The 25879-nt window shown below is 59.8% G+C and overlaps 2 protein-coding genes across 11 annotated transcripts in view; one reads left to right on the top strand and one right to left on the bottom strand.

Annotated features, from left to right (window-relative positions):
* The window catches only part of FARP2 (FERM, ARH/RhoGEF and pleckstrin domain protein 2), a 109310-nt gene extending 98342 nt beyond the window's left edge, over positions 1 to 10968 (top strand). For 5 of the 8 annotated variants that reach the window (XM_044751501.2, XM_044751498.2, XM_044751495.2 and 2 more), the window contains 9 exons: positions 2147 to 2215; positions 2847 to 2936; positions 6411 to 6431; positions 6642 to 6724; positions 7648 to 7766; positions 8088 to 8251; positions 9484 to 9591; positions 9828 to 9979; positions 10272 to 10968. In XM_044751501.2, coding sequence (XP_044607436.2) covers positions 2147 to 2215; positions 2847 to 2936; positions 6411 to 6431; positions 6642 to 6724; positions 7648 to 7766; positions 8088 to 8251; positions 9484 to 9591; positions 9828 to 9979; positions 10272 to 10341 — 876 coding nt within the window. In that variant the 3' untranslated portion in view covers positions 10342 to 10968. The remainder of the gene's footprint in view (positions 1 to 2146; positions 2216 to 2846; positions 2937 to 6410; positions 6432 to 6641; positions 6725 to 7647; positions 7767 to 8087; positions 8252 to 9483; positions 9592 to 9827; positions 9980 to 10271) is intronic. The other 3 variants (XM_044751500.2, XM_044751497.2, XM_070489170.1) reach the window with 1 other exon arrangement.
* A 148-nt stretch (positions 10969 to 11116) lies between these two features.
* Positions 11117 to 24388, bottom strand: STK25 (serine/threonine kinase 25). 3 transcript variants are annotated; one of them, XM_044751502.2, is made up of 12 exons: positions 24217 to 24388; positions 22909 to 23028; positions 17894 to 18124; positions 17037 to 17093; positions 16360 to 16468; positions 15399 to 15556; positions 15127 to 15312; positions 14589 to 14734; positions 14218 to 14332; positions 13929 to 14000; positions 11989 to 12125; positions 11117 to 11735 (listed from the first exon to the last, which is right to left on the bottom strand). In XM_044751502.2, exons 2-12 carry the CDS (start codon positions 22936 to 22938, stop codon positions 11696 to 11698), a joined length of 1281 nt encoding a protein of 426 aa, XP_044607437.1. In that variant the 5' UTR covers positions 22939 to 23028; positions 24217 to 24388; the 3' UTR covers positions 11117 to 11695. The 3 variants fall into 3 exon arrangements, with proteins under 3 accessions (XP_044607437.1, XP_044607440.1, XP_044607439.1); XM_044751505.2 differs by having other exon boundaries at positions 24155 to 24334; XM_044751504.2 differs by having other exon boundaries at positions 24123 to 24291.
* Positions 24389 to 25879: the final 1491 nt, after the last annotated feature.

Below are 25879 nucleotides of genomic sequence, written 5' to 3'. Positions count from 1 at the left end.
TGTCCAAGTCACGTTTCTGTGTTAACCTCGTGAGAAGAAGGTATGCAGAACGTGGACCATGAGCTGAGAGAGAGGCGCTAGACTCAAACACACAGGGAGGCCTGCTCCTGGGGCCTGGGCTTCAAGCGGGTGCCAGGACGGCTCCCTCTCACCCGCTCCTCGCCCCCTGGCTCTGGTGGTGCTGCGGGCTGGGACTCTGGGAGGGGCTGGGGCTCTTGTTACACACGTGTTTCTCTTAGTGCCCCGCGCAGTGGCCCAGGGAACTGTCACTAAAGGGACAAATAAACGAGAGGAGCCTCCTAGAGCAGGGGTTCGGGGTGGGCTCGGGAGCCCAGGCTTGAGTTCAGGTCTCCACGGCCCGCCACGGGGCCTGGGCAGGCTGCTCCACCTGTGACATGGGGGATCGGGGCTTCACAAGGGGACGGACATCAGCTGCTCGACCCAGGGCCTTGCTGTGTAAATGCTTGCTGCCATAATTATGGTTACTAGTCAAAGTCTCTGAAGTCCTGTCTTGATAAACCAGGGCTCCTGGTCTCCCTAAGTTAAATAAGTGCATCAGTCAGAGACAGAAGCCACACCAGTTATTTGAGCAGGGGAACTTAAGAGCAAGGATTGTTCACTGGGTAGAAAGTTGATAATAAGGCAGCAAAGGGGAAGAAGAAGTGTAAAGTATCAAGGAGGCAGAACTGCAAGAAGCAGGCCCCACCGAGGGCTGGGAACACAGGCCTGGCCAGGGCCCCGCCAATGCTCCCAGCTCAGCAGAGGGGCCCAGCTCAGCAGGAAGGCACCACGGGCCTGAGCTGCTGGAGGAGGGAACGCTGCTCCCTGGTCCTGGGGTCTCGGTGGGGTGGCGAAGCTGGCTCTGCGAGGGCAGGAAAACCATGAACTGGATTCACGCTCGCAGGAAGGGACGGCTGTGAAGTGCTGTTCTAGCCTCGAGGCCCCATCGCCAGTGGGAGCAGCCAGCTCCCCGGGCCCCAGAGCAGGGCTGGGAGGCGGGTTTGCCGCGAGCTCAGCAACCAGCCCAGTCCAGTTGTGCAAGAGGGTTTGTGCGGCGTGAGGGCGTGCCTTCCTGCCTTTGCGGAGCTGACATTTTGGTTGGGCTGTTCCCATCCTGCCACGTCCGTGAGGGTTACCGTATAAAGGTGTTTTTATGCCTTCACTCAGCTCACTTGAGAGCGTCTCAGGCTGGCATCCTCTGGCATGTTCTCAGGGCACGAAGCCAGGCTCCTACTTGTCTGAAGGGAACAAAGATGGTAGAAGAGTCTCCAGAAATAGTCCAAACCGGAATCCTTTGGGATGCCCAGGACGCTCACTGCCCACCATCAGTGCAGGCGGTTAGGGACCTGTCTGCTGTCCGTGTCCTCAGAGGCAGAGCTCAGGGCCTGGACAGGTGGTGCTCAGGCACCGACGGGGAAGCATGAGGATGTCCCCGGAGTCCTGGTAGAGCAGCAGGCGCTGGAGGGAGAGGCAGAACCTTCCCCTCTACCTCTGGGGCCTCCCCTCCTCTCTCCATGAAGGACAGCCCAGCCCACAGCATGGAGGCTCCTCCTGCAGCCTCAGCCCAGCTGGAACCTCTCACGCCCTTGGGTGGTCAAGCCTTTGTGGTGTGGAACCCTTGTTCAAACGCCAATGCCAGGCGGCAGCTAACACAATCACCTGTTCCCCTTTGGTGGGAACCGGGTGTTCCTACCTCCTCCCTCCCGTTCTCAAGCTGCTCCCACCCAGTGTTTTCAAAGCTGAACTCAGATGTCATCTCCTTGGCTGTACCTTCCAGAAGCCTCCCCTCAACAGGAACAATACCCTTTGCTTTACATGGTGGCCCTCAGTTTAGCCGGGCCTGTGGCGAGACGAGGCTGCAGGTGCCCAGCGGATGGTTTGGGGACTGCGTTAACTGGCACCCAGACAGGACTTGAGTGTCCGAGGGGAGCAGGCAGGAGGCGGAAGTTTGGAAAGGCATGAAGGGTCCTTGGGCATCTGGACAGGAGGGCACTGTTAAGGGTCAGATGGGGCCTGCGAGGGGGTCATCCAGAGGAACTCAGAGAAGCAGAAATGGTGCCGTGAGCCCGCCCGGCTCTCGGCCTGCCAGTGTGCCATCTGCCGAGGCGGCCCTGGGCCAGCACCAAGGAGCGCGTCTCTCTTTCAGGAGTTCATCCGCGAGGGCTGCCTCCACAAGCTCACCAGGAAGGGCCTGCAGCAGAGGATGTTCTTCCTGGTAGGTGGACTGGGCGGTGGTTCTGCGGGGGGCTGTGCCCACCATGCTCTGCTTCAGGTGGGTGGCCTCAAAGTCAGAAGGAGCCAGGTGAGGGTCGCAGAGAACATTCCTGGGCCGGCACCTGCCTTGTTCTGGGCTCTGGGCATCTGTCTGCAGGCTGAGAAAAATCCAGAAGATGAAAAGTCCACACACCTTTGGCTGCAGGAACGTTCTTCTTGTGCTGAGTGGCCAGTTCGCAGGGTCTTACTCGCAGGCCCAGGAGGACTGGATTTGACCCTGGGAGCCGAGGCCCTCTCAGCAAGTCCCTGCTGCCAGGTTCCCTTGTATCAGCTCCCTTCCTCGTGGCCAGTTAGGAGATTGAATCCGGAGCCATCCTGGATGAGGGGTGACTCCAGCTGGTGGGCACTGGGCACTGGCCCAAGAGGTCTGCTGGTTCATGTGGTTACTAGTTACCTCTGGGCAAAAATGATTGTATGAATGAAATAAAAATCTCTTTTTTGCCAAAAAAACTCCAGCAAGCCAAACAGATCTGATAACCACATAAGGGCCCTTGAAGTTGGTCTAATAAGATGTTGAAACCTTGTTACTTGCTTTTAAAATTTGTCTGTCTAATAAGCTTCCCATCTGTCAGTTCTCAGATATGTTGCTGTACACAAGCAAAGGTGTCTCGGGGACCAGCCACTTCCGGATCCGGGGCCTCCTTCCGCTCCGCGGCATGCTGGTGAGTGCCGAGCTGAGGCAGGGCCCGACAGTGGTTCACGGGCAACCATACAAGCCCCTGCTGGGCTATCTGTGCTGCTTCAACCTGTTGTGGTTTCTGTGCTTGGGCCCTACCTGCAGCCACGGGAGCCCTTCCAGGGCCCTGCAGACCCTGCCCCCGCAGGACAAAGGCCCCGCTCACCTGTCCAACGTCCTTCTGGAACCTGCCTGCGGCTCCCCCAGGGAGCACTGTCCTTTGGTGGGAAACACAACCCAAGACTCCACGGGGTGCTGGGCCACTCCGCTGCTGGAGGAGGGGGGGCTGACACAGCGTTTGAAAGAGACCTGAACTGCCACTTCTTAATATTGTGGAGTCGTCTTTGATTTTTACTTGTATCTCTTTTCTCTTATACTGACAAGTTTGGTTCTTCGTGGCATCGTAATTATTTCACACACACACACACACCTGCACACACACCCAGCTCTGAAATGGTAGGACAAACACCACCGCCGTTAATGAGACGGCGGGCTGTGGTTCAAGGCTGGGCTCAGGGCGGCCCCAGTGAGCCTGGCCGGCTGCTTCCCTCCCAGGCGTGCGCGAGGTCCCTCCACCGGAGCCTCATGGGGCCTCTACTCTGCCCTCTCACGTCCGCCACATGAAGAGCAACAAGCTCTGTCTCTGCTCTGCTGTTGTGGGCCTGGCTTGCTAGCAGTCCTGCTGCACTGCCAGTGCTCTGTCCACACCACACGCCTGTCAGAGTGTCTCCTTGCCCCCACTGTCACAGGTGCAACGTGACACTTTAATGTTGTCTCTAATGGGCAGAAATTCTTCATTTTAACATGATCCACTTTGTCAGCTTTATCCTTTGCGGTCGGTCCTTGTTGTGGCCTCGTGAAGACACTGTTGGAAGGCCATCGAGAGACTCTCTCAGAGACAGTGATGCACTCTCCATTTGTCCTCAAGTGTAGACAGCCTGGAACCCACCTTTGGGAATGGTAAAGACAGGAGGCCAAGTTCAGGGTTTTACCATAGAGACGTGCCGTTGGTCCAGAACATCTTACTGCAGCGAGCATCTCTCCCGGCGGCCCACCAGGCCTCCCGTCCAGCTCGGCAGGTGGGCCCGATCCCGCTCTGCCCTGTCGCACTTGGCCCGTCCGTCCCCATTACTGTGGCGTTAGAGTGCCCCTCCAGCCCTTTCTCCTTCAAAGTGGTCTTGCCCTCCGACTCCTCGGCACTGCCCCTGCTTCCAGTGGGCGCCAGAGCCTTCAGCACGTGTCTCTAACATTTGGTTCCGCTTTTCCAGCTCTCAGCAAGAGGGGGTTGGTTTCAGTGAGCTCTTCTGCCATCATGAAAGCAGACCCCAGCTTGTGTTAAAGTATACTTTTAATATTATGCTTTCATCATAGAAAAAAGTAACTGAAAATGCAGAATGAGAATCCCTCAGGTTTTACTGTTTTACCACCCAGTAAGCAGCGCTGTTGGCATTTGCGGTACAGTGGGGTCCCTTCCACAAGCTGCTTTGTAACCTGGCGATTTGTCACAACCGTCTTCTCACATCCTCGGTGCTTCCACCACCTCACACGGCAGAAATGAGCAGGGGGCTGGGGAGCCGAGCCCCAGTCAACTTACCTAGCTCCCTGGACCAGAACCTTCAGCTACACCTTGTGTTCAGAAATAGAAATAACACCGCCAGGTCTCTGCCTGTCTCCATGCCCTGCATTACGTCCTTGAGGTGAACTTTGAACTGCACTGTCTGCACATAGGCACGCTTGCTCTGGTGGCTCTATTACTGCCGCATCGCTATCCCAGCAGGTGTACCACTTGTTGACCTTCCCACTAAGTGCGTCTGAACCTGCGTCTTGCCCGCGGCCCTGGGGAGCACTGGGTGCTCGGTCCTCACCTCTCCACCTGGTGAGCAGAGCTCCCTGGGGAGGTCAGTGACGGTGACCAAATGCATCTCCCAGCATTCCTTGCTCCCTCTCCAGGGAGGCCCTCATATGTCACCGCTCTGGTGACCACCACTCACTGGTCTGTGAGCTTTTCATGCACATTTGTGAAACGTTTATAAAGACGCTAGGCAACCCTCACAGGTCACAGCTGCTCTCCCCAGACAGTAATTCATTTTTACTCTGCTGCAGTTTGGTTTTATGGTGTAGAATTAAACTCCATCTGGACAGGGATTGTTTGTCTGCTTCCTAGAACAGCGTCTGAAGGCTCCGACAAATACGTGGAGTGAATTTAGACATTTTATACAGTCAGACCTGTTCCTGTTTCCCTCAGGGTTTCCGTCCTTGGAGTGGGCTCAGAAAGTCCTTCCCCACACCAAGGTTATATTGGCATCTTTTCTTCCAGCACATTTATGGTTTCATTTCTGTCATTTAATAATCAATCTGCCTAAAACTTGTTTTATTGGATGTTACTTGATTAGGATGTAAAGTTTTCTCCGCATGTGGTCAGTTTTCCCCTTATTTCTTGAGTCCTTCCTTTTCTCACTCATCTCAGAGGTTGCCTTTATCATATAAGAAGTTCTCATCTTTACACTTGAGATTCTTTCTGGGCACTCTGTTCCGCTTCCGTCCCAGCATCAGTCCACACCCTTCTAATGAGGGTACTGTATGGGACAGTCATTGTGTGGGTGACTAAGGGCCAGTCTTTGGTCATTTTCCTTTTTAAAAAGTTCGTTGCTATTCTCAAGTATGTAATTCTTCCAAATAAATGTTGGAATCATTTGGACAAATTCCTTCAAAAAACACCATTGAGATTTCTATTGAAATTGCATTCAATTTACATATTCACTTACGGAAAGACCAACATCTTGACAACCTTCTCCTGCTGGCCATTGGTCATGTTAATTCCAGGTCTTTTATGTCCAGTGTGAGGCTCAGTGGTCAGCATGCTGTAGGCCCTGCACAGGGAAGCTGTCCATTCTGTGGGGTCATCCGTAACTGGCTGGTCCTGGGGAACAGCCAGCCAGCCCTCATTCCTGACTGTAGAGGGAAGGACGACAGCTCTTGACTTGAGAAAGATAACTTTTATCTTTCTTTACATTCTTTCTTTCTTTCTATGTTCTTCTTTATGGTATCTTTCTTATCTTTATGTTAATGCAGATTCTTTTCTTCTAACTAAGAGATTTTACCAGAAATAACATGTTGGATTTTAGAAAGGTGTTTTTAGCATGCAGAGAAATGATCACTTTTTCCCCTTGGACTTTGCAAAGGGTGAAATCTGTTAATCAGCTTCCTATCGTCAAACCATCCTTGCATTCCTAGAACAATCTTACTTGGTCATGGACAATTTCCTGTCTATACTTTTAGGTTTGATTGGGTAACATTTTATTTTGGAGGTCTTTCATTTAATCACTTATAACTGAGATTAGTAGGTTTTTCTTTGAATCTAAATTTGTTAGGTTTTGGTACCAGGTTTATAAAATGAATTTTCCAACTCTCTTTTTAATAATGAAAATGCTCAACATTTTTTCCTGTGCTTGATTTTCAGCTAATAGTGCTGGATCCACCGGTGAGTAGTTGGGTGCCTGTGGCCCACAGCTCACCCACCTGGGTGGCAGGTGCCATGGCGTGGGGACCCCTTGTGCCTCCTGTAGCCCCTCATAGAGTCAACATAGACTTGGACAGCAAAGAGCTTCCACATCACCTGTGTTGTGCTTCAAGCTTGGGTTCAGCCAGCGCTGCTCCTGGTCCAGGCTTCTGCCTCTTCTCCCACACACAGGTAGAAGAAAGCGAGAGTGAATGGTCTGTTCCACACTGTTTCACCATTTATGCAGCTCAGAAAACAATGGTGGTAGCAGCCAGGTAAGGGCCTTCCACGCCTGCATCCCAGTGGGCCCTCTTGATTGTGGGAATGTCACAGTCAGGGGATGTGTGCCTCCTTGAGCATTACTTCAAAGTTATGTGACCAAAGGAGCAGCTTCTCCCTTGGGGAAAGTTTGTGACCTTTATGAATGTCCCCACAGACTGGCCATGGTGCTGCTGAGCTGCTCCCTTCACAGTGCTCAACAAGGCTGGGCCTTCAAGGATGGTTGGTCTCAGGGACATGAGTGTTGGCATCCTCAAGTCAAGGGGAAGAGCCAGCAGGCTAGTGGGAAGATCCTGGTGGGGCAGCCACACCAGGACCCAACCTCACCTGCATTCTGCCCCCAGGGCTGTGCAACACGAGGCCACCCAGGCCACAGCCCAGGAGCAAATGGCCGCTTCCCCAACTCCCTGCCTCAGATCAACCTGAAGGAGACCTGAGCACAAAGGCAACAGGGGCAGCCCACTGCAGGCATCAGCACCATGCTGTGCCCTGTCCCTCCCCTAGGGACTTCCAAAGGAGAAGCATTTCTTCTCCCAGACAGACGTCTAGCTCTCAGCTTCCACTCTGCAGAGTCCTGGCCGGCATTAGGACACAGGGCACTTAACTCCCACCAGGAAACCTCGGCAGCTTAATCTTGAACCATGAACCATCTTCTATTTCAGCACCAGATTCTGAACAAACCTGGTTTCAGGAACAGACTGCCCTATGGAGCCTGTTCCGGCGCCAAGGTGCTGCCCTCCCTCTTCTCCTGCCCCAACAGCTCCCAGGGTGCAGGCGGGACCCCAAGCAGCACTCACCACAGTCCTCTGGGCCCATAGGACAGGGCACAAGGGGGTGGACCAGGCACCCTGGCCTTCTGTCCCCCTCTGAGAGGTGGGGCCCTGCTGAGCCGGCTCTGAGCCTCGGCCCTCCCCTGCAGCACACGGCTGGAAAAGGAGAAGTGGATGCACGACCTGAACACTGCAATCGAAGCAGCCAAGAGTGGTGCTGACGCGTCCCTGGCGCTGCCAGGCAGCATGGTGTGCACTCCACCCCACAGTGAGTTCTGGCTGAGACCCCCCCTGTACTTAAGGAAGCGTTTCTGTAACTTGGTTTCCTTGGTGAGTCTGTCCACTAAGCCCACATGCTCTCCCTTCATGAGGAATGTCCTAGGCTGCGCCCTGGTGGGAGGGTCATGAGCTCCTCTGGCCGAAGCCCCGTATGGTTTTGCTCTGCCTGCTGGTGACAGGGCCCGAAGGTCTCCCCCATCCCCAGGGTCCCAGCCTCTCTGCAGAGCACATGCCCAGACCGAGGCGCCCCTGGCCTCACTCGCCTGGGGGGTCCTGTCTCCTCTGAGCAGAGTGCTGACTTCTCCTCCAGGATCCTCCGACGAGGTCTCTCTGGAGCAGGAGTCAGAAGAGGACGCGCGCAGTACCCACAGCTCCCTGGAGGGGCAGGGCCAGCACCGGGCCAACACCACAGTGCATGTATGCTGGTACCGGAACACCAGTGTCTCCAGAGCTGACCACATAGCAGCCGTCGAGGTACGGCTGCCATGAGCGCCCTCTCTGCTTCTGCTGGCTGCTGGGGAGGGGACCATGGGGGTCCCAAGTGACAGGGCTGGGCCAGGTGCACAGGCCATGGTGAGCTGCCTCCTGCTCTCTCCCAGAAAGAGAAGTTGGACAGGAAGTCCAGGGGCTGCCAGGGGTGTAGGGTGAGTCACTCTCAGGGCTTGTGTAACCAGTGAGGGAAACTGAGCCACGTGTGCTGGGAAAAGCCAGGAGGGCGGTGTCCCTGGAGTTCTCTCAAAAGGACCTGTCACTCTGGGGTTGCTGCTTCCCCTCTGCCACCATGACCAATAGTGGTCACTTTGGGCTCCAGCCGTTTGGTCCTCAGGCTGCCTCCCATTCGGTGTGGCTTTTGAGCTTCTGTCGCACCTATAGGCAGGAACAGCAAAGCTGGGCGGGAATAGGAGAGCTGAATAAGGATGTATTCAGAGCTCCAGCCTCCCCTTTCAGGTGGGGCCTGACACACAGGGCACGTGTGAACAGGAGAGCGTGGCCAGCACGCTGAGACCCATGAGCCTGGGGGAGTGGCCCTGCACATTCCTCAGCCATCCGTGCTGTCCCCTCATCTATCAGCAGGCACAGGGCCGGTGCCCCCTCGAGGGCCTCATGAGCATCAACCCTGACGCAGGCATAAGTGGATCTTGTCCACACATGTACTGAGCCCCATGAGCCTCACCCCAGAGTAAGGGCACAAGGAGACAAGTGGTGGCACTGGCCAGGTGGTGAGAGGGGTGCCCGCGAAGCAGTGCTGAGAGGAGGGCAGCCGGGGCCGGGTGTCTTGTATGGGCGTGAATTTACATGCCTCCCCCACCCCCTGTTCAAAGGAACCTTCCAGACTTGGCTCTGTGTGGTCTGTACGGCGCCTCCTCTCCCCGCGTCAGGGGATTATGATGGCTGGGGACACCATGTCAGAAAACTGACTTGATGATGCAGAGGGAAAGCCTGGGGCTTGTCTTACTCAGTGCCTGGGACTTCACTCTCCAGGTCGTTTAACATCCTTGTTAGATGGTTAAACGCTGAGGCACGAGGCTGCTGCTCACGGCAGTGCAGAGGTAAAACAGGCCTCAGCCAAGAGAGCCCGTGGGGTGACCCCCATTCCTGGAGGCGCATGTGCTCCCAGCAGGCCCCAGGAGGCCGGAGCCAGGAGGACAGCTGCCCTGGGGCCTGGGGTCAGGACGCTGACCAACGCCCGGCCGCTTTTCTCTCAGAACCAGCTCTCGGGATACCTGCTGAGGAAGTTCAAGAACAGCACCGGCTGGCAGAAGCTCTGGGTGGTCTTCACCAACTTCTGTTTGTTCTTCTACAAAACTCATCAGGTAGGGGGCCTAACTGAGCAGAGGGCAGCTGTGCCCGTGGCACGAGGACAGCCGCCCCTGCTCGCTGGGCCCTCTTCCCATTTTGGTTCAGAGGAGGGTGGTCTTACCATCCTGGGGCCCCCTCGGCCTGTGGGTCCGTCTGAGCCTGCTGCCACCGGTCGGTCGGGGGAGCAAGGCGTCAGGGGAGGGCCAGGGCAGCGGGGAGAGCGCCCACACAGCTGTGTGCTGCCTTCCAGGATGACTACCCACTGGCCAGCCTCCCGCTGCTGGGCTACAGCGTGAGTGTCCCCAGGGCGGCCGATGGCATCCACAAGGAGCACGTCTTCAAGCTCCAGTTCAAATCCCACATCTACTTCTTCCGGGCCGAGAGCAAGTACACGTTTGGGAGGTAATTTTGCAGCAGGGAGCCTGGGCCTGCTGGTGTCCTCTCCAGCCCCCTGCTTCCACCGAGGGCGCCAGAGGCACATTTCCTGGGTTCTGGAAAGAAGAGCCCAGTTCCTGGAAAGGAAGAGCCCAGTACTGCTTCCAGGGTTTTAACTGGACCTTGTTTTGTCCCATTCACTCCATATTTTGGATCATTCTTGGGAAGATATTTGAGCACCCAATGGCCTAAAGGCCAGAACATGCCCTGCTTCCCAAGCGAGCATCTGGAGGGTTCTGACGCCCAACCTCTTCTCTAGGTGGATGGAGGTGATTGAGAGAGCCAGCAGCTCGCCCGGGAGGCCCGGGCCCCCGGAGGAAGAGGCATGAAGCCCACATGCCTGGATGAGCAGAGCCGAGGAAGCAGAGCAGGGTCGGCACGTGCCCCGAGACTGCTTGTCCTGAGTCTTCCCACTGGACTGGCAGTGGGGGTCCTCACAGTAACATCTGGGAGGGTGTCAGCCCCCCGAGACAGTGCAGTCCCTCAGCGCTGTGGGACGCTGGGAAGCATACACACCAAGTGGAGACGCCAGGCCCAGTTCAAGTGCGGTGACCAACGCCAGTGCCCGGCTGCCCTCTCCTCCTCCCGAGCAGGGCCTACAACAGGAACCTCGGGGGCCCCCCGCGCACCCTCTTAGGCTGCACCATCTCTGACATGTGCTGCGCACAGTCCCAGACGCCCTGTCCTTCAGTCTGGGTGAACCAGGGGTTGGGGCACGACCCTCATGTCACAACAACTGCGCGAAAGTCCACAGACGCCCTCTGGTGCCCTCCCCACATACCTCTGGAGAAGTGGAAACCAAAGTCCCGCATGGCGCTGGAGGGCGAGGGCCTCTAATTTATGAGCACCTGAGTGTTTCTTAACAATGCAAGTAGACGTACACACTCTCTGTATTCGCGCTAACATGCGTGCAGTTAAAATAGAGGGCACTCCCAGCGCGCCACCCTCTTTCAGTCTGGGGTTGCCCCTGCCCGTCTCCTTCCCCTGGGCCACATGCAGTCACCGCGTGCTGTGACTCAGAAGCCGGGAACTGAGCACTCACAGGGGGAGACGGGAGCTGTCGGACCCCGCCTGGCCCTGGTTCCCACCCACTATCAGCACGTCTCCAATTCAGGTCTTTATTGAAAGTGACAGGAGCCTCTCAATGTCCTATGAAAACTAACACCTTAACCTCAGAATATTTAGGGAAGCAAGGAAATTCAGTTTTCTTAAAAAACAAAACATTCTGGCTGACACAAGTACTTATGAGAAGACACGGTACCTGATCCGACACCACAAGGCAAATCTACAACCACCGTGGGCCATCGTGGGCCCCGGGCCAGGGAGAGGGGCCGGGCCGAGTGGGGAAGGAGGCACATCTGCCCCCACATCCCACTCCTCAGTCTGAGCGGCCGCACCACCCCGTGAGCCCCAGAGGGGGCGGCCCAGCCAGGGGGCTTGAGAAGACCGGGCCCGCCGCCTCCGTGGCACTACAAGGCAAGGTTCTCCGTCAGCTCCTTCCCACTGGGTGGAGCCTCGGCCCGGCCAGTAGGGGAAGTGGAAGTGGAAGTGGGGCAGCCCTCTAAACAGTGGGGGGCTGGACCCGGCAGCCACGTGGCCACAGCACGAGGGGTCCGAGTCAGTGCAGTCCTGTGGAGCTCAGAACAAAGACCCTTCTCTCCCCTCTCGCAGACAGCTGGTGCGTCAGCGGGTCGATGTCAGGTGGTTTCTGTTGTGTGAAAACCTGCCAAGAGGAGAGAGGCTGTCACTGCCCCGCCCCCAGTGCAGGCTGTGCAGGAAGGCACTGGGACCCTGAGTGAGGCAGCCCACTTTCTGATCCAAACCTTCGAGTACAGCCACTGCAGACAGGAGAGGCCCCGCCCTGCCCTCTCCAGCCCCGATGGTCCACAGGAGAGAGGAAGAGAAGCCCACAGCCTTCTCTCAGGAGGTGATGCCTGCACTCTTAGGAAAGGGCCAGACTCGGCCCTCCCGCTCACCTCTGCACCCGCTCCACCAGGTGAGCCATCAGCTTGTCCGAGATGCCGGGGCAGGACTCCTCGGCCAGGCTGAAGGCGTTCTCCAGCTCCTCCAGCGCGCCCACGCCCCCGCCGCTCTGCTTGTGCTTCTCTTTGAGCTGCAGAGAGACCCACGTGTGCCTGACCGCGGGCACCCAACCCGGGGCCCCGGCAGCACCGCTCCCACACCTTGTGCCCCGTCAGAGGCTCCCAGGCTTCCCACACCCTCGCCTGCGACTTGCATTTGGGGGCGCCCAGGCGGTGTGCCCCCACCCCCACCAGAGCCCCTAGCAGTCCGTCCACAACAAAGCTATGACAGGCTGGGTCCCACCGAGCTCCCAAGGGTTCTGGTTAGGAACCCAGCCGAGCCTGAGGGCTCCACGAAGGGCAGATGCCGCCCATGTGCCCACACCTGACCCTGAGCCTCAGGGAGTCTCAGGTCTTGGTTCTCAAAAGCGGTCTCTGCCAGCCCCTGGTGCTGCGGCAGGCCAGGCTGACCATATGGCTTCCTCCCAACCAAAGGTCACAGAAGCCCGGAGCTCAGGTCCAGCGGACTTAAGACACACAGCCTAGAAACTCGGAGTGCACAGCACAGCACAGCCAGACCACAGCCTCCTGAAGCACGCCCCCTCTGACCCTCGGGGCTAGAGGGCAGCCACCCTGGGCTGTGGCAGCCACAGGGAGGAGCCCCCACCTTCCAGCTGCCCTGGCGGGAAGGGGTTACAGACAAGTCAGCATGGTCCTCCCTGCTGCACCCTGCACCCCTCACCCGTCAAGACAGAAAGGATAGAGCCTGCCAGCCTCCAGGATACCCCACCCAACAGCCCTGACCTGAGGCCCAGCCACAGGATCAGAACCCTCAGGGTGCCTGTGCCAGCGGAGGTGGGCCTGCGCTTCCCCACCAAGCTCACAACACAAATGACACCAGGCACAGTACAGAGGCTCCAAAGCCCAGGGGCCCATCCCTCACATGTTCCCCCAAGTGGGCCCACTCCACACACATGTGCACGCACAAACACAAATGAAGCAGCCCTGGGAGAGGCCAGCGCTGCCCTCTTCTCCAATGCCTGGCACCTCCCTAGGTTCTGCCGTGTGTGGGGCCCAGCACAGACCTCGCTGCCCAGTGTGGGGACAGGCCTCTGGTCCCAGTGTCCAAGCTGAGCCCCGCAAACTCCCGCTGCATGGCCCCAGGTGCCTGCACGGCCAGTGTGACAGTGCCTCTCCCCCCATCAGCTCCCTGCAACCTCCTCCCCTCAAATTCCAGGCCAGGGCGTGGGAGCGCACCTGCCAGAGCCCTCCCCCCCCGCCCCTCCCCAGATGCCTGCATCCCACCTTCCTCATCACGGCTCTGCTGCCTCCACACTTGCACAATATCCTGTCCTCCCTCCCTGGCTCCAGGTGCTGCCATCACCCCAGGGTGGGAACTGGGCCCAAGACCCACTACAGCCCCAACTCCAGGTCGTGGGGGCTCCCAGCTGCATCATATCCCTGGGGATGCTACCAACCACCTGTGAGCAGGTGACACACACGGGCTCATGTGACCACTGGGGAGTCACCCTTGAGGCCTCCCTGCCCTAGGCCTGCTGCCCAACACTAAGAACCAAACCTCTGGGCTCTCTCTAGACAGAAGAGCACCCCATGTGTTTACAGTTCAAAATAAAAGGTCACAGGACAGTAGCTCGGTTCAAAGCCGTCCCAGGAACTCAAGAGGGTCACCTTAGGGCAGTTTTCCCAGCCATCTCTGGTCCTTTCACTCAAAAAGCCCACCCATGGGTCCAACCACAATGGGCTCCAAGGAACCTGGAAACCCCACACCTCGGGCAGGGCTGGCCAGTGCACCTGGTGGCGCCACTGTGCAAGGGGCAGCTCTGCAGGATAGCCCTCCCGCCCCCTGCCCACCGGAGCCCTGGCCTGACCCTCACCTCTCCGAAGACGGGCCGGACCAGCGTGGACAGGCATTGGGACCTGGGCTGCCTCTTGACAGGCTCTGCAGACTGCAAGGCAATGCCAGGAAGGGGTGACCAGGCAGAACAGAGTGGGTGCCCTGGGGCAGGCGCACTCCCTCCCCCACCCGTCTGGCCCCTTGAAAGGTGCGGCCTGTGGGAGCACCCATGCCCGGGGTGTGCCACCACCACCCAGCCCTCTCCTCGGAGTCAGCTTTGAACAGGCCGCCACCCTCCTCGCACGTGAGAGGCCCAAGGTGGGCCAGACCTTCTGGGGGCCGTGCAGGGCCGTCCCCTTGTGCAGCTTGCTGTGCGGGCTGGGCCGGATGGTTGGGGGGAAGGTCCAGATGGGGCCCTGCTCTCCATCCTCAGCATCTCCATCACTGAAGAGGAGGGCAAAGGTTACGAAGGCCAGGGGGATGGCACTGAGGGAGGACCCCCAGGTACAGGCCCTCTCTCAGCCTCCTCTCATTTCTGAGCCAGCCTCACAACTCTAAATGCCGGGCGGAGTCCTGCCAGGCTGCAGGGACCAGGTGACACCACACAGGTGCCCAGCAGGGGGCCTGGCCATATCACAGCACCCAGGGCCATCAGGGTGTGTGCCCGCTGTTAGCCCCATGAGAAACGCAAGGCCCCTACATGTCAGAGTCCTCAGAGCTGGACTCCTCGCCGTGGCCCTCTGACTTCCAGCGCTTGTAGCGGTCGATGAGCTCGGTGAGGAAGGAGGTCTTCTTGGTGTAGCGCGTGATGAACTTGTGCTTCAGGAGCTCCTTGGCGGTGGGCCGCTGCCGGGGGAACAGAACAGGTCACCAGGGACTCCCGGTGCTCGGACACAGGCAGCCCAGGCTGGGCCAGCACTGCTTTCCGGGAGGACTCAGTGAGGGGTCCTGGGATGGGAGGATGCAACTAGGAGGCCAGGGGTGAGCTGCACACTGTCCACCTCAGATAAACACCCTCCACAAGCTCCCCCAGACCCAAGCCCGTGGAGGAGCCCACCCTGGACTAGGAGGGGCTGGGGGCAAGGGGAGACGTGCACAGGGGAGGGGCCTCAGGCCCTGTCATGGCCCAACTCCCAGCACAGACTCCCCAGAGGACCATTCCCTGGGGCCTGGTTCCAGGGCAGCCTGAACCGTGGACAGCCACTCAGGCCTCAGGGCCCACGGCAGGGGGGGCTTACGAAGCGGGGGTCCTTGTTGAGGCAGGCCTCCACAAACTCCTTGAATGGCTTGCTGTGCTGGCCCTCCAACGTGGGCGGGCTGTTCTTGGGGATCAGGAACAGCACGCGCATGGGGTGAAGGTCAGAGTTGGGAGGCTCGCCCTTGGCCAGCTCGATAGCTGTGATCCCCAGTGACCAGATGTCGGCCTGGATGGAGAGCCACACAGGACTGTTGCCACCGGGGACTCCTTGAGCCCTGCTGCAGCCACCCTCACGCTCACCACCAGGCCCACCTTGAAGTCATAGGCTGACTGCTTGATGACCTCAGGTGCCATCCAGAAGGGGGTGCCCACAAACGTGTTCCTCTTGATCTGCGTGTCTGTGAGCTGCCCCGCCACCCCAAAGTCTGCCAATTTCACGTCACCCTGCTCCGAGAGCAGCACGTTGGCAGCTGCTCAACACAGGACAGCAGGGCGTCACCCTCGGCACCACACAGGCGCTCACCTGCATGCAGCTGCCTAAGGAAGCACCTGCTGGCATCCCGCTGGTCTCCTGGGGACACCAGCAGGGCTGTCCCCAGGACCTCAGCTTTTCCTCCATCCAGCAGGCCAGAGACGGGGCCAGGTCTGTCCGCTCTCAGACCCAGGGCCACAGGGCACTGCTGAGGGTGCCCACAAGCATGAGGGGCTGCCCTGTGCACCCCCAGCCTGTGCACCCCCCCAGAATGAGCCCGAGGACCCTCGCAGTGTTTGCCTTTCATGACAAATCCCAACAACAGAGCAAAGCCCTTCTCTCCCAAACCACGTGACAAAGGTGCCCGACCCCTCCCCTCGCTCTTCCATCCTCCATCATCTCCAGCCGGCCCCTCAGCACATCCCTCCCCAGGGACAGCTGGCAGGGCAGACCTGTTCAGTGCAGCTGCTCAAACCTACACCTGACACTCAGATGTAAGCTCATGACAAGAATTCACATTTTGGGCTTAAGTAGAGTCCCTGCTCACACAAGGTGCAGAGTCATTTCCTCAGTGTACGGGGGGTAAAGTACTAAGATGGTTCCATCTGTTACTGGCAGTATCTTCCAGAAAGGGAGCAGAATGGAAGTGCTCCATTTCCAGGGGCTGCAGGGAGTGAAGGCCGGGGGTGCTGAGCTACAACGGCCCCCACAGCCGGCCATGTGCCCCTCACAGCAGCCTGCCACCTCACACCCTGGCCTTTCTAGGGTCAGTGGGGCTCAGGGGTCAGTGCCCCCCAGGACCTTTGATGTCTCGGTGGATCTTGCGTTCTGAGTGCAAGTAATCCAGGCCCTTCAGAATCTCCCGCAGGATCGTGGCGATGTAGGTCTCCTCCAGGGGGCCCGGTTTAAGCTGCAGACCAAGACAGGACAGCAGGGCCTCAGGCTCCCCCACCAATCCCGCCCCTCTCTCCCCTCCACAGCCAAGGCCCGAGCTCCCGCCACCTCTCCACCAGGGGAGGAGTGACACTGTGGGTGGCAGGGGCTGTCCCTTTAACTACTCTTCAAATAAAACGAATTTCCAATGCTAGGTCAGGTAGGTGTGGAGAGTTCTTTCTAGAGAACATAAGCTACCTTCACCTTTGCTGTACAGGGAACAGGTGAGAACTAGGTCCCAGCCACACCTCTAAGCCTGTCTGCCTGGGGGCACCGACCCGGCCTGCCCTCCAAGGCCAGCAGAGGCCCAGGACCCCTCAGCACCAAGCAGGGGAGACAAGCTGTGACTGGCAATTCCCTGTTGGCTCAGACAACTCCTAGTTAACATCTAATGCACCGAAACAGCAAAGGAGAAGAGGCCCACAGGAGCCCAAGGGTCCACAGGCGGTGGGTGTAGGCCTGCTGCCAGGACAGCCCCCCACAGCAACCTTCTTTTGTCTGGTCCCTCCCTTGCTAGCCGCCCACAGCTGCGGCCTACACCTCACCAGGTCCAGCGCAGAGCCACCGCCCAGGTACTCCATGATAATCCACAGCTTCGTGCTCTGCGACCAGAGAAATGCCTGTCAGAACGGGGCAGCAAGCAGGGGGCATGCCCAGGTGTGGGAACCCACAGGCCAGGCTCCTCCCATACACACACCTCCTGCAGGGGGGACTTAGCCAAGGCTCTGGCCCCTCAGGGGCCACCAGGAAAGGGCTCCAGCAGCCTCACCCCACTCCCTCCCGTCACACCCCTGCTGCAGCCACTGCACAGACGGACCAAGAGCTGAGATCAGCAGCAGAGTCCACTTTGCCAACACCTGGTCAAAAACCAGGCTGGAAAACGGCCCACCCAGCAAGCACCTGCACACCAAGCATCCCCCTGGGCAGGCCCCCTCTGGAGCTGGCGCTAGGCTCCAGGCTGTGGCTGCAGGGGCCCCAGAGTGCTCCCAGCAGAGCCTCAAGGACGCATCCTGTGGGGGCTGCCTCAGGTGGCACAGCCAGGCGGGTGGGTCACCATGGCCATTCAAAGCCAACTGACGTGGAGACCTGACTCATGCCCTGCCACCCCGGGGCTGTCCCTCAGGATGAGACCAGCCCCTCCTGGCACACCCGCCTGGCCCCCGGGGCGTCGTTTCTCGGGGGCCTGCTCCACCGTGAGGCTAGGTCTGTGCTCAACTGTCAGGGGCCCCTGGCCCTTCAGACCAGTTCCCACCGTTCCCAGGAGGGTAGACCCAGCCCGGGCCTTCCAAGCAGGTGTGGGGACGAAACCCTGGGCATATCGCTCCATCCCTCGGCAGGTGGGAAGGGGTGGTGGTGGCTGTAACGGGCATTTGACTGACTGTGGCCCACACCCCGCAGCCACCTTCAGGTAGGAGCCGAAGTAGCGGGTGATGTAGGGGCTGTCGCACTGGCTGAGCACGGTGATCTCCTGCTGGATGTCCTCGATCTCGTCCTCGGCCTCCTCCAGGTCGATGATCTTGATGGCCACGACCTCCTTGGTGCGGTTGTCGATGCCCTTGTACACTTCCCCAAACGAGCCCTTGCCGATGCGGTCCAGCTTGGTGAAGAGCTCCTCGGGGTCCACGCGTGAGTGCTGCGGGCACAGAGGGCAGCCACCTCAGTCAGGGGAGGGCCTGACCAGCCAAGGGGGGCCGTGCAGGGGAGGCAGTGACCCTGAGAGCGAGGAGGAGCCGGGAAGCTCACCCAGATTCTTTTCTCGGTTCTTCTTTTATCGCTTTTTGTTCAGAAAACCTAAATTTACCCTCCACACAAGAGCCAACATCATCAGAGAGTGCCGAGAGGCTGGGCTCTGGCCAAAGGACCAGCCTGTGGTGCAGGCAGAGGGGCCTCGCCGGGCATGTCCGCCCACACGTGGGGAGCAGCAAGGACGCACAGGGCCGAGGAAGTGCAGCCCGGGGTTTTCAGGCAGACACCATGCTGTGTGCTGCTATACCACCACTGCGAGTGAACCCCACACACCCTGGGCCTCACTGATTAATAACTTAGCATCACGTGGGCTCATCGACTGTCTCTAACGGAGCACAGGAGCGCATGTGTTAACAGATTAACGCCCCCAGGGGAGGGACGAGGGGCATGCAGAATTCTTGCTCATTTTCCTGTAAACCTAAAACTGTCCTAAAACATAAAGTCTGTTAATTAAAAAAACAAGCCCAGTATGCACTAACCGAGTTCTCCCTGCTCACCTGGAAGCCACACCTCTTGGAAAGGGCTGCCCTTTCTCACCCGCAAATCGGTCCTCAGAATGGCTACACCCTCACACCAGCAGTGAGTTGAAAAGCGAGGCTTTCCTGGATGCTGATACTGGCATTCAAATCTCACAGAAAACTGCTCCCCAGGGTCCTCTGACTGAACACAAACAAGGCCTGAAAGGCGCTGAGCCCCTGGTGCAGAGGGTGCCCGGGGACCCGAGAATTAGTACACGGTCAGCAAGGGGTGTCCGCGGGCTGAGAACCGCATTCTTGACCCTGACCCTCTGGGCGTCAGCTGCTGAGACAGCTTGATGTGGGTGTCCCCCAGCCCTGCCCATGTGGTTTCCCGGGTTCCTGAGGACACCACACTCCCTCCACCAAGCCACTGTTCTCAGAAAGCCAGGGTCAGTCCACAAGGGCCAGGGTGACGAGGGGGCTGGGTGCCCCAGGACCCACACAGGGTTCGGCAGGGGCTGGGGCGGGAGCAGCGTCCAGATGGAGACAGAAAGAGTTTTCCAAACCCCGCCAGGCCTCAAACCCACCAGGATGCACCTCCCTCCAAAGTGGCCCCCCACACCTCTCCAAGCACCTATTGAGGACGTCTTGGCGCCATCATTAAGTGGTTGGGCACGAAAGGGCAGAATGCGAACTTGCTATGCTGCGTAAGCGCCGACTGCGGATGCCAAGGGGGCCGTCCCAGCGTGGGTGTGCTCACACGCTGCTGACAACAGAGCCCACGCTCGCCCTGAGGCTCACCCCCAGGCACAAGTCCCTGTCGGCCCAACCAGCTCCAGACTGAGACTCCATGTCAATCGGAAATTGCCAATGAGCTGCCTTCCCAAGACCTCAGGCCTCAGTAAAGGGGACAGCACGCAGGGGCACACCTGGCAACATATCACAGGACGTCAACGAACCCCGATCCTGAGCGCCAGGCAAGCCAGAAGAGGCAGGGCCCCGCGGTGACAGGGACTTTGGAGGAGAGCTGGGGAGACGGGCCCTGGAGAGGCCGAGGAGCGAAGGGCAGCGTCTCAACACAAATCCTGCCAAACAAGGCAGGCTGGGCAAGGCCTGGGTGCGCGGCAGCCTCCGCGCAGCAGCCAGAGACAGGCGCCCCGAGCAGGCTGGTGAGGCGCACACTTGCATGGCCAGCTAAGGCAGGCAGCGCTCCTCACTCCCTGCCCGATCCACCCACCCTGTCCTGAAGCCCGAGCCTGGGGAGGAGACAGCAGAAGACAGGTGCAGCCAGCCTGCGACGGGAAGGCCCCGAAGCCAAGGTCGAGGGCTTTGGCAAGACTGGGTCCCTCAGGCTGCGCGGCAGAGCCTCTCCACCCCTGCCACATGTGTTCTAAAGAAAACAGGGAAACTCGGGCACCGCCACCAATCAGAGCTGCTCGACTGTCCTCAGGGCGTGGATCCTACGGTCAGAACCAGCCCCAACCTGAGAGGACAGCCTCGCAGGGCTGGGCCATCACATCACTCCGGGCTCACACGGCCAACCTGTGAGCAGTCAGCATGAAAACACCTGCCTGCCGGAGAGAGAGCCTTTTCCGCTTCCGGGCCGGGACCTCGCCGCTGCCTGCTCAGCCCACGGCGGGTGGAACAGGGTCTGGGAAATGGCCATCTTCTGCCCGCTCCTCCCCATCGGCCCCGCATGCCACCCCAAATGCCCCTTCCGCTCACTCAGCCCCTCAGCGCCTACCAGTGCCCCTGGAGTGGCATCCGCCAAACCTTGAGTTTGTGCTGGCTGAGCCCTACGAGATACCCGAGGGAGCCTTCCTAACTCCAGCCCAGCTGGTGCCCTGAGCGTGTGTCCTCCATCACTCCAAGGACACAGTCCCTGCTTCTAAGGTGGCCTGAGAGAAGACCCGGAGGAGGTGGGCCAAGGCCAGCAGCACCAATTGGCACCACTCTCCTCCAGCTCTCGGGGGTCCTCTTCCCACTCTCGGGCCTCTTCAACGACACGCCTTCTTGCTCTGCTCCCCTCGGCCCTGCCGCAAACCCCGTAACACTGTCCACGCAGGGCCAGAGCCGAGTCTGGTCCACAGCAGCAGCCCAACAACGGAAACCCCCAAGCAGGGTGCTCAGACCTCCACTGCCTCGGAGCAGGGAACACAGCAGACCCCTAAGCCAGAGTTCCAGGCTCAGCAGAAAGGGGGGAGCCCCGACCCCCAACTCTCACGCTCTTCAGATCCACACCACTACAGGTCAGTCACCTGAGCAGACAAAGCATGACTGGAACGCTCCTGGCTAGGACCCTGACCCTACAAACATATCACAGGGACCACCCATTCCCAGCCCCACCAGGTGAGGGAAAGGCAAAGAGCTCCCAGGTCTGGGGGACTCAGGCTGCCCTTCTAGACAACGGACATGGTCTAGACAATCACTCAGGCTACTCAACCGGCTCTGGCGGTCAGGACTCTTGTTAGAATCAGCCCTGGGACTGCCAGGTCCAGGGCCACCACCTGGGAATGTGTCTGCCATTAGCGTCACCCTACAAAATGAGGGGAGCCGAGCTATCCCCAACCACCACACAACAGGCTGCAGCGAAGTGAGCAGACATGGGGGACCCCACAGCCATTGAGGCCCCGTAGGCAGGGCCGCAACTAGCTAGGTGCAGGACAGCCACCTAGGGCAGAGCACAGGCCATGGGGGAAATGTCCCACTGCCCCTCAGGGCCACAGTGACAACCGTCTCCAGAGAAAACGACGTCCTGTCAGGCTTCCTGCCACCAACAAAGGCCAAGTCTCTCCGGCCCTGAAAGGACAAAGGGGGCTTCCTGCCTTTGGGGTCCCTTCCCCAGCCCCTCCGCACCGGCGCTCCCTCCTGGGTCTGATCCAGACGCCCAGGCCAAGTACCATCGGCACAAGGGTGCAGGGGCAGCTCACAGCTCCAGTTCCTCATTCTGGGACCCATGGGAGCTGTTCCTACAGCTCTTAAAAATAAGCTGGAGGCAGACTCTTCTCTCAATAGCTTAGTCACGTAATTTACCAGACACAAAACGTCAAAAATGAATGAAAGATCTGTCAGCCTAATTCAGCATCACTCAGCAAGCCCTGGTTCCCATCTGTGGCCACAGCTGGTCCAGGATGCCCTATCCAACAGCTGCAGGTGGCGTTCCAGGTTTCTCCACGGAGCCAGCTGGGCCTGGAGCTGAGCCCTGACTCCAGCTCCTCCTCCCCCCACGAGCACACACATGTGTCCTGTTCCTCCGCATGCCCAGTCCTCACTGGTTCAGCACAGAGGAGCAAGCCGCAGGGTGACACTCCCTTAAGGGGAGCCCCACCCCCGGAAGCAGCCAGCCCAAATCACACCCAAGCCGGACAAAACCAAACAGGCAGGGTGGAGGGACACCTGGCCACAGAGCAGTGTACTGCACATCAGCTTCAGACCTCACCTGCTTTGAAATAATGAAAAGGGGGTGGGGTGCAGGCTACAAGCCCCCACGCCCCGCTTTCCTGGCACCAACAGCAGGACCTTGTGCCAGGCAAGCTCAGGGCATGCTGCGGAGGGTCCCCCGGAATCAGCGGGTGAACGTGCAAGGCCAGGCACCACCTCCAGGCGGCTCGGAGTCGGGAACCACAAGAACCAACCAACCAAAGAAGAAAGGCGGCCTCTTCCAGGTGAGCCTGCTCGCGTGGGACAAACAGTCCTGCAGAGCAGCCTTCGCCACCTCCCCAGTGGAAACACCACTCACAATCACGTCCTCTGCTTCCCCTACACGCGCACTCTTACACCACAGCCCCTCACCCCAACCCCAGGCCCTCCGGACTGCCCGGCAGGTGCGGGTCTCCAGCGTGGACCCTGATGTCGAGGCTCCTCCGGAGGCGCAAAGATCCAGGTGCCTGCAGAGTTCCCAGCCCGGCCCTGCTCCCCAGATAGGTCTCCGCACACCCACCGGACCCTGCACGGTGGCTTCCTTCTCAGAGGCCCCTGCCTTCTGCCCAAAGCACACCCACGGGCCACCGAGTCAGCCGCCCCCCAAGCCTGAGCACCGCGGGAACGCGCCTCCCTTCGCCCCACACTCCCCTACTGGACCGAAACCCCAGGACGATTCCCAAAAGATACTTTTGGGTGAAACAAGACGTCTCTCGCGCCCCGCACCTCTCTCGGACTCCGCAGTCCGCGCTCCTCCCGGGGCGGCACGCTCAACGGGCGGAAACCACCTCACCTGGTTGGCAAAGCCCCTGAGGTGAGCCATGTCTGCGCCGCCCTCAGACCATCCGCGGCGACCCCAGAAGGCCCGAAGATCCGCCGGGAGGCTCTGGAGCCCGGCTTGCGCTTCAGTCAACTGAGGGGAGAGCAGGCCGCTCGGGGTCCTGTTCGCCCCCCACGCCCGCAACAAGACCCCCACCACGGCCCTCCCCGCCCCGCCAGGCCGGCCCACGCCCCGAGGGGCTCACCAACCCGGGGCACCCCTACAAGGCCCCCCACCTCCGCCCCCAGCCTCCAACCTTCCTCCAGGCCCGCTTCCTCACCCCCGCCCCCCGCCGCGAGGCCCCCACCCTACTCCCTCCACCACCGAGGCCCGCCCCAAGGGCCTCCCCGAACCGTCAAGCCCCGCCCCCGGGCCCGCCCCCCACCGCCAAGCCCCCACCCTACTCCCTCCACCACCGAGCCCCGCCCCAAGGGCCTCCCCGAACCGTCAAACCCCGCCCCCGGGCCCGCCCCCCCCGCCAAGCCCCGGCCCCGGGCCCGCCTCCAACTGCCAAGCCCCGCCCCCACCAAGGCCCGCCCTCCAGGAACGCCTCCAACCGCCAAGCCCGGCTCCCAGAGCCTTCCCCCACCGCCAAACCCCGCCCCCGCCTCCAACTGCCAAGCACCACCCCAGCGCAACCCCCCACCGCCAAGCCCCATCCCCGCCTCCTACTGCTAAGCCCCGCCCCCAGAGCCCTCGCCCACCGCCAAGGCCCACCCCCAAAAACCAGCGCCAATCGCCAAGTCACGCCCCCTCAGCGCCCTTCCCCCACCGAAAAGCCCCGCCCCCGGGCCCTCCTCTCCACCGAGCCCCGCCCCTGGGGGCCTCCCCTCCGCCAAGCCCGGTCCCCAGGCACTCCACCCACGCCAAGCCCCGCCCCCGCGGCCGCCCCTCGCCAAGCCCCGCCCCCAGCGCCCTCCCCCCACCGCCAAGCCCTGTCCCCGTCCCCGGGCCCGCCACGCCACGCCAAGCCCCGCTCCCAACCCCCCACCCCCGCCAAGACCCGCCCCCCGGGCCTCCCCACCCCCGTCAAGCCCCGCCCCCAGTGCCCTTGCCCACCGCCAAGCCCCGTCCCCTCTGCACCACACCAAGAACCGCCCCCAGCGCCCTCCCCCACCGCCAAGCCCCGCCCCCGGAGCCTCCCCCCGCCCCACTCCCCGCACCGTTCGGCCCCCTCCCCAACCCACTTAGGCGCGGGCCCGCCCGACAGCGCGCCCACCTCCGGGGGGCTCCATCCCGGCCTCCCCCGGCCCGTTCCGTAGTGCCCGCGAAGGCTCCCACCCGCAGCCTCCACTCGCCGGCGAACGCCCGGGCCCTCCAGCCCGCGAAGCAGCGGCAGTGGCGGCGGCGGCCGGAGAAAGCCCGGCGGCGGTGGCGGCGACGGCAAAGGTGGTGCGCGGTGTTGTGGCCCACCGCGGGGCTCTCTGGGACACCGAGTCCCGCCCCCGGCTCCATGCCTGGGCGCCAGCTGGCGCTGGACTACAAGTCCCGGCACGCTGCGGGGCGGGCGGTGTCGCGGCCCGCAGGCGTGCCGCGGGGCTCGCTGGGATTCCGAGTCGGGCTTCCTGAGCGTCTCCGGACTACGTCTCCCAGCAGGCCGCGCGGCAGGGCGGGGCAGGGGCGGGGCCAGGCAGGGCCATGGGCGGAGCCGGGCTGCAGTTGGGTAAGGGCTGCCCTCCGCTCCCTTCTCTCTCCTCCCCTCCCTCCCCCTTGGTCCGCCCTTGCCCTCTACCCCACTGTCCCACCCTCCCCGCCTAGTCTCTGGTCCCCACCGTCCCTCTCCCGGTTCCTCCTCTCTGTCCTCCCTCCCAGTCCCCTCGTCTCCTTCCCCATCCCCACTCCCCTGGCCTGCCCTTCCTCCTCCCCTTCACCGTGGAGGGCGTTGGCCCACCACCTTGTCCCCGCCGCCGCCGCCCTGTCGGTGGGACCTGCCCTTGCAGCAACCAAGTGTCGGTGCGGGGGCGAACGCATAAAGAAAACGTGGTCCTTCTTGGCAATGGAGTAGTATTCAGCCTGAAGGAGGAAGGAAATTCTGACGCAGGCTACAACATGGATGAGCCTGGAGGACATTATCCTCAGTGAAATAAGCCAGACACAGAAGGACAGATATTGTATGATTCCTCTTATAGCGTCATCGAAGTCACAGAGACAGAAAGTAGAGTGGTGGGTGCCATGGACCTGGTGAGGGGGAATGGGGAGTTAGTGTTTACTGGGGACAGAGTTTCACTTTTCCAAGATGAAAAGAGCTATGGAGATGGGTGGTGGTGATGGTTGCACAACAATGTGAATGTAGTTAATGCTGCTGAACTGTCCACTGTTAAGATGGTAAGTTTTATGTTATGTGTACTTTACTACAACTAAAAATAAGTGAAGTTCTGACACATCTACGACATGGATGAACTTTGAAAACATTATGCCAAGGGAAATAAGCCAGTCACAAAGAGATGAATACTGTATGATTCCACTTATACGAGGTATCAAGAATAGGCCAATTCAAGAGACAGAAAGCAGAATAGAGGTTTGCAGGGGCTGGAGGAGGCTGGAAGGGGAGTTATTACTTAATGGGGACAGAGTTTCTGTTTGGGATAATAAAAAAGTCCCAGTATATCTAGAGAGAATATATAAAGAGCTCTCAAAACTCAAGTTAGAAAACAACCCAATATGAAACAATTGAGCATAGACTTGAACAGACACTTCAACAAAGAGGATATATGGTTGGCAAATAGCACATGATCAGATGCTCAACATCATTAGCTCTCAGGGAAATGTAAATTAAAACTAGGATGAGATACTAGCTACACACATATCAGAATGGAGAAAATAAAAAATACTGACAATAGCAAGTGCCAACAAGGACAAGGTGATCAACCATCCTAATTTTCCCAGGAGTTTCCTGTTTTTAGCACTGAAAGTCCTCTGTCCCAGGAAACTCCTCAGTCCTGGG

The sequence above is a fragment of the Equus asinus genome, chromosome 19 (assembly GCF_041296235.1).
Source record: "Equus asinus isolate D_3611 breed Donkey chromosome 19, EquAss-T2T_v2, whole genome shotgun sequence".
NCBI classification, from domain to species: domain Eukaryota; kingdom Metazoa; phylum Chordata; class Mammalia; order Perissodactyla; family Equidae; genus Equus; species Equus asinus.
This window is presented reverse-complemented; position numbering and strand designations above follow the sequence as displayed.